General features: G+C 48.7%; 1 protein-coding gene across 11 annotated transcripts in view; it reads right to left on the reverse strand.

Annotated features, from left to right (window-relative positions):
• CFAP221 (cilia and flagella associated protein 221) overlaps positions 1–13838 on the reverse strand; it is a 47569-nt gene that overhangs the window by 30547 nt on the left and 3184 nt on the right. For all 11 annotated transcript variants that reach the window (XR_011528666.1, XR_011528665.1, XM_070581130.1 and 8 more), the window contains 4 exons: positions 11812–11997; positions 9377–9477; positions 761–847; positions 506–604 (listed from right to left, as the gene is read on the reverse strand). Coding sequence is in view for 9 of the 11 variants with exons in the window: in XM_070581130.1 (XP_070437231.1) it covers positions 506–604; positions 761–847; positions 9377–9477; positions 11812–11950 (426 nt within the window). In the remaining 2 variants the exon portion in view is untranslated. The remainder of the gene's footprint in view (positions 1–505; positions 605–760; positions 848–9376; positions 9478–11811; positions 11998–13838) is intronic.

Consider the following 13838-nt stretch of genomic DNA (forward strand, 5'->3'; position numbering starts at 1 on the left):
CTGGCTGGAGGCCCAGGGGTGGACTAGGTGACCCAGGAAAGGCTCACAGGAACTCGCACAGCACAGCCGTCTGGGGGCAGACCCCCGGGGTGCCCCTGGGGAATCCCCGCACAAGACATCGTCCAGTCTCTGAGGTTTATAATCACAACTCGAGGCTCTTGCTAATTTCCTAACCTCGCACTTAAAGGAGTGTGTTTAATTTATTTGAAAAAGCCTTCGTCGTCTCCCAGCACCATACGATAAATGAGGTCTCAGGCCAGGGCAGGTGGAAAACCCGCAGCAAGCAGGGTCTCGTGGCTCTGCCCTGTCCTCGGTGGCCTAATGCTTTCCCAACTGGGACCCACGCCGCTGGAAAGGACCCTCCATGCCACTCAGATGGCTGCCCGAGGCATCCCAGTCCCTGGGCTGAGGATTCACGCTCGTCACTCTCTCTCTGTCTTCCTCCCTGGAGGATGTAAGATTTGACCCCATCCCCTCCCCCTAAAAGCAATTTGAAGAAGCTTACCTTACAGTGAACACGGATGCAATCATAATAGTATCGCCACTCGTCTGGAGAAAACGTAACGGTGACCGTGAGGGACAAGCCAGGGACAAGGCGGTGTTCCTAGAAGACAAGCGGGCTGTTGTCCGGACAAGCCCCAGAGCACACAGAGCACGGGACTGCGGTGACAACACACCACACAGCCGCCCCAGCAGACCCGGGACAGAGAGCCTCGACCCAACAGGGAACACGGGGCAGGAACTGGCACCCGCTGCCTACCTTTTTCACATACTTGATCTGAAAGTATTTGGTTTGTGGGGGTAAGATATGAACATCTATGTCTTCATTCGAGACGTTGACCAGATGCTGGGAGAGAAAAAGAAGCATTCAGAAAAATACACACTGTGTCACCCATTTGCATATTCATCTCCACATTTATTTACAGCTCATCTTGTTCCAAAAGGGATTTGAGGGGATAGAATGCACTTCTTAACTTTTTAAAAGATTCAAAATTCATCCTACACCATTCAAAGAATAATAAACACAACAATCACCATCTAAAGAACAATACGCCACGTGCCCTGTGCCCGGCTTAGGGGCTTCAGCAGAGCCTGCACCCCAGCGTCGCCCCAGCACGCACTGTCCCCTCACACCCCCTCCTCCCAGTCCTGACCAGCTACCCCGTGAGCCTCTCGGTTGAACTCACTTAGTCCTGTGATTCAACTGAGCTAGGAAGCCAGCCACCCACCAACCCCAATAGTTTCTATGATTAATGCCACTGGTCCTGGAGACTGGAGACACTTAGGCAGTCAAAATATCAGGAAAAGAGTGTGGCCGGGATAGCCTCCAATTCATCTAGGGACAGACTAAAAGGACTGGAGGCCAGGAGTTCTCTGATGGTGGCAGCGAGGGCTGTCCCCGTGAGGCAGGACAACCTGCTGGATGAACCCAGGTCTCTGAGAAGAGGGGTTTCCTCCCTCTGCTGGGAGTGGAGCAAGGACTTTGGGTTCTGGGGATCTGGGTTTCACCTGGGCCAGGGGACCATTAAGAGGCCTTTGGTTTCCAAAGTCTAGGCCAGAGCCCGGGCCTGTCACGGGGCCCACTGCCCCAGGTCTCATGATCATCAAAGCCCTAAATTAGACTTCAGACATTATTGCCTGATAATGTTGGCAATTATAATGTTGGCATAATAATGGCGTTGGCATTTGTTAAAAGTTCTCATTTGTCACCTGTGAACCTTCTTAAAGCACCACAGTTTTTGTGACCCTCTTTTGGCATGTCTTCTCTTTTTCTTGTGTTTTGGCTGAGGAAGATGTGCACTGAGCAAATATCTGTGCCAATCTTCCTCTATTTTGTACGTGGGCTGCCGCCACAGCATGGCCACTGACAGGTGGTGTAGGTCTGTGCCCGGGAACCAAAGCTGGGCCGCCGAAGCAGGGCACTGAAATTAACCACTAGGCCATGGCACCGGCCCCTCTTCTCTTTTTTAATATGCTAAAAGCCTAATAAAACCCCCAAATGTTGCCCAGGCCTCTCTCAACCTCCAAGGGCCCTGCACAGGGACCGTCCTGGTGAAGGTGTGGGCTCCTGGGGCCCCATCCACAAGAGCCGCCCTTCCAGGAGAGACTGGGAGGGCAGGGATGCTGGGACCCAGGACGCTGTACCCATCGCCATCTGAGCTCTGGGGTGGTGGGACCTGCCTGGAGAGGGTGAGGTGACCACTTGGCCTGGGGCCTGGAACCCTGACACAGAGCTCTCTCCCTATGCTTGTCGTGGAGGGAGGACCTTGACAGCCTCGAGCTGGAGTGCAGGAAGACCTGGGAGCAGAAGCGGTTATACTGTCTGTCATTTACTGTAAAATAATTCAGTAAGGACAGTGCAACCAACAGGGTGCATGGACTGGTTTTAACGTACATCCAGGGGGCAGTTACCCTAGAAGGAATCAGTAACCTGCACCCCAGGAGGGCCCAGGGCACTGCAAGCCCCATCCAGACTCCACGCTCCAGAGGCGGCCACTAAGAGCGCTCCAGTAACGCTCCCCTGGATCACACCAGGGCTCTTCCACATGAGCGTCGAGGACACTCGGGAGATGCGGACTAACTGGAATATCATGCAGGCATCTCCGCTCTTGAACAAAAGGGCTATGGGAATCTGGGGAGCCCGGAGGCCATTATCCTTTAGAATGACATTCAAAGGCCCAGGACTCCCTTAGATCCCGGGTTTTGCACTTCACAAAAAAATCCTGTCTGCCTGTCGGAAGGTCGCCAGTCCCACCGAGGGAAAGCTGCGGCATCTGCTGCCAGCAGAGCGTCCTCGCAAGGAGCTCCGGCTGGGGCTTCTTGGGGATTGTAAGTTCGATGAGTCTTTTTTGCCTGCTTGCTAATAAGTGTTTATATGCACAGCCGAATCTCTTCTCAGACCTGTTTTCCTTGCAGCGGACCACCTAGCAGCAAGGCTGTCGGGGAGGGGACCTATGGCTCCCAGCTCCCAGTACCGTCAGATTTTCAATTATCTATCTGACAGTTAGAAAGAACTTCACTGGTCTAGGTTAGTTTGCAACAAGCAGCTTCACAGGCTAGAGACAAAAGGTCTGTCCTCACAGCTGCTGGGCTGGCTCAGTTGCTCCAGTATTCCAGAATGGTCCAACAGGAGCTGGAACCTCTGAGACTGGAGATCCAGCCAGCGCCTGAAGGGGAGGGGCTGAGCCAGGTTTTGATTTAAAAAAATAATGAAACCCAGTGCTTCCTCCCACCTCAGAGTGGCAGAGCAAATGCAAACCTGCGCACGACCCTCCCATATGAAGGCCGGGCTTCAGATGACGGCTACATTGTCAAGGGAGTGGAAAATTAGCAATGAGAAAATATGGAATGATTTTCTTAGAGAATAAAACAGTAAAGATCCCATTCATCATAATCAAAGATATATTAGAGGCTGGCCCTGTGGCCGAGCGGTTACATTCACACACTCTGCTTCGGGAGCCTGGGGTTTTGCCAGTTTGGACCCTGGGTGCAGACAATGGCACCGTTCATCCAGCCATGCTGAGGTGGTGTCCCACATGCCACAACTAGAAGGACCTATAACTAGAATATACAACTGTGTACTGGGGTGCTTTGGGGGCAAAAGAAGAGGAGGAAGATTGGTAACAGATGTTAGCTCAGGTGCCGATCTTTAAAAAAAAAAAAAAGACATATTATTTGGCTACAGTTCCCATATTCACTTTTAAAAGATTCTTGATCTGGAATTACTCATTTGGATCAATAGAGAAATAAGAAACAACAGACTCAAACAAAATTTAGATATTTAGGTAAAGGGAGTGCGGAAAGAGGAAGAAAATGAAACGTTCAGCTTTTCCTTGAGAACTGAAGTGAAATGAGACTAAGTGCTGGGCGCCCCCCCTGCCCGGCTTGGCAGGCGGCAGACATGCGAGAGGGCAGTCCACAGACTGGGTTGGGGCGGGGGGCCGCGGGGGGAAACATCCTTCTCCTCACAGGGACGTTTAAACCAAACGTTGCCTAAGACAACCCCAGGGAGCGTGTTTGCCAATGAGCTTTTAAAATAAACTCAAAACAACAACAAAACTTAACAGACTAAAGCGAAAAATGAACAGCTTGCTCTCTACGTTTAAGAAAAGAAAGTCAACATGCAAGAGGCTGACTTTCAAGATCTATTGGGAAGACTGGAGATTCTATTAATTGTGCAGTTCTCAGGTTTTGCTTGCACATACGGCATGCTGTCATAACCCGTGTTCTTTGTGTTGCTGAAGACTGTGTTGTCTGAGCCCTAGAAGGACACCGAGGGCATTTAGCACAGTCCCCTTGCTGTATGAAGACGCAGAGGTTGGTCCTGCTCACAGCACACGGGTTAAGGGCAGAGCTGGGCCAGGATCCTGGTCTCCAGCCTTGGTCTAGGGCTCTTCCCACTACGTCCTGCTATCTCATAGCTCAGCACACCTCAGTGCCCAAACTGCATTCCTATCTTTATTTTCATACTTTCTCAGCAGGTCAGTTTTATTTATTTATTTATTTATTTGGTTAGGAAGATTGGCCCTGAGCTAACATCTGTTGCCAATCTTCCTCTTTTTGCTTGAGGAAAATTGTCACTAGCTAATATCTGTGCCAATCTTCCTTATTTTGTATGTGGGACGCCACAACAGCATGGCTTGAACAGCAGTGTGTAGGTCTGTGCCCGGGATCCGAACCCGTGAACCCCGGGCCGCCAAAGCAGAGCATGCAAACTTAACCACTATACCACTGGGCTGGCCCTGAGTTTTATTTCTTAAATTGTTAAAAGTGATATCCTTTCAGGGCTAAAATGGCATTCCTGCCTTTCCATTTATAATTAAAACTGGGGAAAAAAATCATTCAAAGAAAAACAGGCTTGAGAAGATGAAGGAAGTGGTTAGAAAGTGTATTTTAAATTAATATTAAAAGTTCATTTGAAAGCGTAAGAAAACATGAATAACCCAGCATGGCCCTTGAGCGAGGCAAGATAAAATTGCCTAAAATCCTACCCTGCCTTCCCGTTTGGGGTCAGTAGATAGCCCCAGGCCCTCCAAGCTCTCTGTTCGCCTGAGAGCTGATCTCGTCCTGGCCCTGTGGGTCCTTGTGACTTTGACGTGACCTCCACAGGGCACCATATTGACTGTAACACGAAATTCAGCCCCTGCTTCGGTTTTTCAGAACTGCTTCCCACAGTAAACACACAGCAAAACCACCAACCACACATGAGGTAGTCATGGGTTAACAGCTTTTCCTCAAGATCTGCAGGGGTTTCCCAAGGATTCTCACAGCTCTCTCCACCCCCTCCCATACCTCCTCACACCCCCTTCTGCACCCCCTCAGGAGATACTAGTCTTCTCCTTCTACAGGGCAGAGCGAAACCCACCCTCTAGTGAAGGCTTGGCTTGAGGTGGGGAGGGGCTAACCTTCAACCCCAAGCACTTATCACAGTATTTGCCTAACACAACATTTCAGCCTCCAGGTTGGAATCTTTTAATGCCTCCCTTAGCGGCATAGCTCCTCAGAGGTGAGTACCTAATACAAGAGATCTGCGGACAAAATTCAAGCAGCCCCATAAGTTCTTTAAAGTGTTTTATCTTAAAATGCATATTGGTTATACATTTTACTCTAAAATTTTGCTCTATAATGCATTTCTCCAAAATGTGAGAGTAAAATTGATGCTCCAGAAAGATGCACCATGTTTATACTGTGGCCCCAACTCTCCCCACCCTCGTTCACACACTGAGAAGCTGTGGGATTCATGGCCCCAATTTTGAGAATCAAGATCCTGGGGGCTGGGGGTCTCTAAAGGCTGCAAGAGGGAATTAAAAACTAATACTATTATTTCTGAGCCCGGAGGAACAGTTAATTTATGCGAGATAAGGCTGTGTGGGCTGACAACTTTGCTCTGGGCTGGCAGCAGTAACACTGGTTATTCCATGGAAACATGGATTAATTATTCACCTAATAGTATAGTTTCCCAAACAAAATCTTTCTGCAGAGGCAAAAAGAATTTAAGAGGTCTTGGTTTTGAGAAAACTGGGAACTATTATTTCCAGTTTCAAAGTAAATCGAAACATTGATTGCAATACGAATTCAAGTAAAAGGCTTTAAATCCTTTAACCAGGTCTGCATCAATCTCCAACGTTAATGAACAAGTTATTGTGGTTTTAAACCCACAGTCAATCATTCCATTCTTGGGCAATTTGCTTAGTTTCCTGTAGCAAAACCAAGATAAAAGCAGAGATTTTCCCCTTGTTTGGCAAGAATCTCAAGGTAATTACCTTAGGCTTCCGCTAACTTTGCTGATGGAAACAGGAGGCTGGCTCGCCCAAGATCTCTCAGGACGTTATTAAGATGAAATCATTTTGTACTTTTATCTATCCGTCTGTTTTAATGTCTGAGAGGAGCAGCATCATTATTTAGACTTTACCCTGCATTTACCTGGAATTAGTGAGTCTGCCAATTTATTCTCTTCCTATAAAGTGAGTTCAGTATCAGTCACAAATATTTATAGAGTGCCCTCTGTGCGTCAGGCATTGTGCTACACAGAAAACAGGGATGGCCACCCGTCTTCAGCAGAATGAAGCTTTATCTCCCTCCCAAACCCTACAACAGGTAAACCAGGCTGCACGCTGGTCTCCAAATACGCCACGTGCTTGCTCCCCCTGCACCTCTCTCCACGTCTTCCTCTACGCCTTGAATGCCTTCTCCCCAAATGCCTTCTCTTCCACAGGGCTTTTTTACATCATGACCAGTAAGCTCATGAAAAGACGCTCAATATCATTAGCCTTTAGGGAAATGCAAACAAAACAACAGTGAGTTGAATGGTGGGCTCAAAAAGATATGTCTGCATCCTAAGACCTGAAATGTGTGAATGTGATCTTATTTGGGAAAAGGGTCATTGCAGATGTTACTAGTTAAGGACCTTGAGATGAGATCATCCTGGATTACTCAGATGAGCCCTAAGTCCAATGACAGGTGTCCTTTTAAGAGACAGAAGAGGGAAAGATACAGGGGGTCAGAGGAGAAGGCCATGTGAAGATGGAGGCAGAGATTGGAGTTATGCAGCCATAAAGCCAAAGAACACCTGGAGCCACCAGAAGCTGGAAGAGGCAAGGAAAGCTTCTTCCCAAGCGCCTTCGCAGGTGGCATGGCCCTGCCGACACCTTGAGTTTGGTCTCTGGCCTCCAGAATAAATTTCTGTCTTTTTAAGGCCCTAAATTTGTGGTAATTTGCTATGGCAGCCACAGAAAACTAACATACCATACAACCCAACGATTCCACTCCTTGATATATATCCAAGAGAACTGAAAATATGTCCATACAACAACATGCACAGAAATGTTCAGAGTGGCATTATTCATGGGGCTGGCCCCATGGCCGAGTGGTTAAGTTTGCACGCTCCGCTGCAGGCGGCCCAGTATTTCGTTGGTTTGAATCCTGGGCACAGACGTGACACTGCTCATCAAACCATGCTGAGGCGGCGTCCCACATGCCAGAACTAGGAGGACCCACAATGAAAAATATACAACTATGTACCGGGGGGCTTTGGGGAGAAAAAGGAAAAAAAAATAAAGTCTTAAAAAAAAAAGAGTGGCATTTTTCATGATAGCCCCAAAGTGGAAACCCAAATGTCCATCAACCGCTGAACAGATAAACAGAATGCAGTACACCCAGACAACGGAAGACTATTCAGCCGTAAAAAGGAATGAAGTACCGATAGATGCTGCAAATTGAATGAGCCTGGAAAACATCATGCCAAATGAAAGAAGCTAGTACAAAAGACCACGTATTACATGATTCCATTCATACGAAATGTCCAGAATAGGCAAATCTACACCAATGGAAAGTGGATTAGTGGTTGCTGAGGGTGGGGGTGGGGTGAGTGGGGGCATGAGGAGAGTGAGGGGGCTGGGGAGTGAATTGTTTATTCATTATGAACAATGAATATTATGAATGATAATTATTTAGATCTTTCCTACCGTAATCTAGACAGCATACCTCATACCCAGGAAAAATAAGCTCCCAGGTGAATTATCAACCTTGGTCTTTGACACCACGCTCTAGGAAATGCGTCCTTGTCAGTTGACAGGGAAGTTCCCAATCAGTTTTAGATCCTGACCCTTTCCTGAGAGGGAACACTTGGCACCTGACAGCTTCCTCTCTTGATCTACTCTCTTTCCGCCCACTTGAGTGTGTCAGGACTCACGGAAACGGCATTCTCTGCTGTTGGGGACACTTGATAAGACCCAACTCCACTTCCCGACGGCTCTATCATTTGTCAGTTTCCTCCAGTGGTTCTTCTCACCCTGAGCAGTCTAACACAATAGCCGGAATCCTACCTTAAAATGATCCACTTTGAGCCACGGCTTCTAAGAATGCACTACATCTAAAAGTCGAGACTTTGTGTGGGCACAGGGCCAGAGGGGGCCCTCACATAAAGCCAGAGTCTCAGGGCCCATGTGAAGAGAATCCAGTCCACACTCAGAGGCCAGTTTGGCTCTCAGATCTAGCGCCCTGTTGGGGTAACTCTGGTGCCCTGCTCAGTGTGACTTTAGGGGATCATGGTGAGGTCACTGGGGTTGTAGAGCTGATTTAAATGTTCAGGTCCCCTTTAGCATGGGAGTCAGGAATGCTGTAGCCACCCAGAGCCCACCACGGTCTGAACATCCAGGTCACTGAAGGGGACCCAGGAAGGACTGGACCTCTGTGTGGCTCAGGGGTGGACTGCAGTCACTATAGGATTCGGCTGCTTTGCGGTCCATTCCTTCATCTGTCCCTTCTGGAGCCTGTTCAGCGGCGCTGACTCCTGCCGCCCCAGATCTGGGCAGAATCTCTCTGGCCAGGATGACTGATATAACCATGGGCATCTGACCCAAGCAGGTGAAATGGAACCCTCGCTGGAGCCTCCTAGGAAACGGACACCCTCTCCCTGGTGATGTAGGCACGGAGAAGGGTACACTGGTCTGGAGGAAGGCAACCCAGGGGTCAGTCTGTCTCCGTCACTTAGGAGCTCTGTGTTCTTGAGCCAACTATTCAACCTTTTGGAATCTCGGTTTCCTCATCTATATAATGCGAGTAATAATACAACCTCCACAGAGCTAGTAGAAGCCCAAATGAATCATAGGAGACAAAAGCACGGTTCCCGGCCCCTAAGAGTCACTCAGCCACGGTATCCATTTGGAAAGAGGAGGAGCCCTTGGCAGGGGAAGTAATTTGCCCAAGGACACTGGTGCAACTTCAAAATTTCTCATTCTAGAACTGCCTTTCTGGCTCAATTTATACCTGCCCTTCCGCTGAGTACGCTGCTCTTTAGATGAACAAATAACATAAACGCAGAGCAGTCATGTCATTTCATTACGATGATTAATTATCCCACTTAAAAAGTGCTTACCAGAGCCTGTTGGTGTTGTTTTCCTACTTGATAGCCTCCAAAGTGCAGGATGCCAGGTTTTGCCTGGATGACCTTATTATTCAGAAGCTTTGCATAAATCTCTAAAAAAACAATGTTGATAAGTATGAGATGAGACATAAAAAATATTAAATGAAAGGGATATTTAATTTAGGATATTTTAAGCATATGAAGTTTTCAGACAGAGGATACAGCTGTCAACAAGAGTAACGGTCAGTTCCAAACGCATGTTCTGCTTCTCCCTCTCGAGTTGTACCCATCAGTTGGAGATATTATCATCACAATACAAACTCACATCGACTGTTTATTACTTATTAAAATAATTGGCTCTTCACACATTTTGTACGAGTCTTCGTATAGAACACGAGCTCGAGAAGAGCGCAAGCCCTGCCTTTGCTCCAGCACCGCCATCACTTACTACCAAATGAGGACCCAGTTCAAAGACTCCAAACACCAGAGTTTAATTTTATTACCGTCAAGTGCCGCATAACGACGTTTCGGTCAACAACAGACCACATATATCAAGATTAGTACCACACAGCCTAACACACAGGTGTGTAGTAGGCTATACCATCCAGCCTTGTGTAAGTACGTTCTGTGATGTTCACACAAAGACAACATGGCCTAACAACGCATTTCTCAGAACGTATCCCCAGCGTTAAGCGATGCACAACTGTACTCTGTATGTAACTGTCATTATTTGATTTCCTCTGAATAGAATTACAGTGTGATATAGAGTAGTCTGACAGCTCTGAATAATTATTGCTCTGGACAGGAAAGTCTCCAACTGCTATTGTTGTAACATGAGTGTCTTTTTTTCCCCCAGTTTTGAGAACACGGTTAACACAGCTGAGCTCACAAGTGTCTGGGTCTACAAACCCCCCAGCTCTTCACTCAACAGGTGCTGAGCCGTGCAGAGCAGGCACTGAGAACCCGCTACACGCTCATTTCTGCACCATCAGTGCTTTACACCAGGCATTTGTTTGTTGTCCCCAGTCCTATGCTACGGGGTAGGTATCACTTCCACTCTGCAGATGAGGACGCTGAGACTCAACAAGGTTAAGCAACACACCCACAGCTCACAGTTAAAAACCAAGCCCAGGTCTGTCTGACTCCCCCCCAAGCAGCCTCCCTCAGTATGAAAGCACTGCCCAATTTCTAACGAACGATAACCTTTCAGCCTTGGCTGTACCCAAATCCTGTGAGGCACGGACAGCCTTACACCATCCCTTAGCTGTGATCCCAGCATACATCTGAAGTGGGTGTGAAGTGTTTGGGGTTTCCACTCCTCACCAGCTGAGCTGTCACTGTCATCAGCTTTGGGCCCAACTGAAGGGCTGGAATGGGGTAAGGATGATGTTTCAGGGGGACTGACAATCTCTGTAGGTTATCTGGTAATTTTTTAAGTATTGAAATTAACAGTATTTGGTAATTTTTTTTTAATGCTGAAGGTTTTGTTTTTAGGGCCACAAAATAAATGTAAAACAGGCATTTTTCTGTTAATGCCCAGAAACAGTCAAGCATACTAACTTGCACTCAAGTTCTACAGAGACGAAAGAACGACACTGAAACACTACATTTCCAGCATTTGCGGTGGGCCTTGAAGACCGGCTGGACATCGCGCGGCATCAGCTGAACACCAACTCGCCACCTAGCTGCACCACCTTGGGGAACTCATCTGACCTGAGTCTCAGCTTCCCCAACAGTAAAATGGAAAGAGAGCGTATCTCATGAGGTTATGTGGCTTAAGTGAGAATAATGAGGCAAAATGATTCGCTTTTACATAATAGCTACAGGATTTACCAGGCTTTTCACACTAGGGAACGTGCTTGAAAAAAGGCAAGAAGATCTGAAATGCATGTGGTCTCGAAGGAGCAGGAGTAACATGGCGTGGCTGGAGCTGAGGATAGAGGGGACGGCAGGGGATGGCACTGGGCGGGCAGGTTCAGATCAACAGCAAAGGGGACCAAATGCCCAGACAAGGAATTGCAACTTTATTCTGTGTGCAAGGGGAACCGCTGAGCGCATCTGAGCAGGACAGGGACAGGAGAGAGCCAGGACTCTGCAAAGGAAACTGACTGGGGTGTGAAAGGGGGTCCCGAGGAGAGTGTGGCCAGGGAGGAGGGCACTACAATAGTCTGGTGACCTGCTGAGGATGAGGAACAGGCACTGGGGACAGATGGAAAGATATCTGAGGATGTGGAAGCAACAGAACCTGGTGAATAATCTGCACCACAAAAATCTATCAGTGAAGTGGATGGACCTAAATAGAACCACTGCTCTTAATAAGAAAAACTATTATGAGCCTATGAAACAACACAGATAAATCAGCACCAAAAATTCCATTATGCTTTCTGGACTTTGGATCCTCTGGGAAGACGTGAGCTGTAAAGCAAATCTGTTTTCTAACCACTTACTCGATTCTAGGAGGTGATTAGGTACTTCTGTTCTTCTCTTGGGCTCCTCCACTAGACTCTTCAAAAGGACGGGCGAGACGTTATTAAACGGCTCCTCAGCATTCTTTAGTTCTCTGCTGGGCGTTTTCACTGCTGCCATTTTATCATGAAAAATGGGGTCCTCTTTTTAGAGCCAAGGGTCATTTCCTGGGAAGGAAACAGTAGCAGTCTAGTCATCCGTGGGAACCACACACGTTCTTTTTCTCAATCCTGGACAAATGCACCTCTTGTCACTGCCTGGTTTACTGTGGCTCAGGCCTGCCCTGCCTCTGGCCTCTCTGCCGGCCACTCCATTCCCAGACACGGCTGTCCCATTCAACTCCTTGTCACTGCCTGGTTTACCGTGGCTCAGGCCTGCCCTGCCTCTGGCCTCTCTGCTGGCCACTCCTTTCCCAGACACGGCTGTCCCATTCAACTCCTTGTCACTGCCTGGTTTACTGTGGCTCAGGCCTGCCCTGCCTCTGGCCTCTCTGCCGGCCACTCCTTTCCCAGACACGGCTGTCCCATTCAACTCCTTGTCACTGCCTGGTTTACCGTGGCTCAGGCCTGCCCTGCCTCTGGCCTCTCTGCCGGCCACTCCTTTCCCAGACACGGCTGTCCCATTCAACTCCTTGTCACTGCCTGGTTTACCGTGGCTCAGGCCTGCCCTGCCTCTGGCCTCTCTGCCGGCCACTCCTTTCCCAGACACGGCTGTCCCATTCAACTCCTTGTCACTGCCTGGTTTACTGTGGCTCAGGCCTGCCCTGCCTCTGGCCTCTCTGCTGGCCACTCCATTCCCAGACACGGCTGTCCCATTCAACTCCTTGTCACTGCCTGGTTTACTGTGGCTCAGGCCTGCCCTGCCTCTGGCCTCTCTGCCGGCCACTCCATTCCCAGACACGGCTGTCCCATTCAACTCCTTGTCACTGCCTGGTTTACTGTGGCTCAGGCCTGCCCTGCCTCTGGCCTCTCTGCTGGCCACTCCTTTCCCAGACACGGCTGTCCCATTCAACTCCTTGCGTCACACATCACGACCCAATATTGCGCCATTGCTCAAAACCCTTCCATGGTCCTTAATTCTTCACAAGAGCTTTTCCCAAAATGCGGTCCTGGTGCTTCTTAGCTGTTAATAGGGGCACGTGGAGGGGAAAAGAAAGGCACTCGCAGTCGAGTACGTTTGGAAAGTGTTGAAGTAAACAGTGAAACAGGCCTCTTCTTTCTGAGATTTCTCCAAATCAGTTTCTTAGATGCCTGTGAGCATGACACCCCTTAACATGTGGAAACACTTTACAGGACATGGCATTTATGTGTCACCTTCCTGGGCCCCTCTCCTAACAGGGTGAGAGGTGGAAAGCCACAGAGCTCCTCCACCCCCTGGAGGCTCTCCTAGGACCTAGGGTCCTGGGTCATGTGGGACCCTTGTCAGACTTGCCTCCACCTAACACACTCATTTTAAGTTCCACCCTCTTCATAAAGTTCACACTGATTGCAACGTCCTTTAAGGTTCTTCAGCCGTTACTGCCTCTACTGCTCATCTGATGTTAATAATTTAGTGCCCTGTAAGGGCGCTTTACAGATCCCACACTCTTTATATCTTCCACAGCTGAGTCTCTTAACTTGGGGCCCTGGTACAGGCTGGGGGCTGCTCTGTGAAGCCCCAGATTGAATGTAAAATCATGCATGGGTCTTTATGTGCTTGCTTTCTGTTCGTCTGAGAATGCTCATAGCTTTAGATTCCCAGAACAGTCTACAGCAACAAGCAAAATAGAGTGACTGGACTGAAGGAAGTGCTTAATAAGCACTTTCTGAAAGAAGTTTCTGTGTCGTCCCCACCCCTCGCCATTGCTCTCACTGGCATGGCTGAGGATTCCCCCTTCCCAGCTCAGCCTCCACCCGCCTGCTCCATTCCCCTCCAGCCCCTCAACACCTGCGCCAAGCTCACTCTCCGGCCCCTTCTCTGGGTCCCTCAAACTCCCTGCCCTCTTCAGGCAGGTACAACAGCTGAACGT

Source organism: Equus przewalskii, chromosome 17, assembly GCF_037783145.1.
Source record: "Equus przewalskii isolate Varuska chromosome 17, EquPr2, whole genome shotgun sequence".
NCBI classification, from domain to species: domain Eukaryota; kingdom Metazoa; phylum Chordata; class Mammalia; order Perissodactyla; family Equidae; genus Equus; species Equus przewalskii.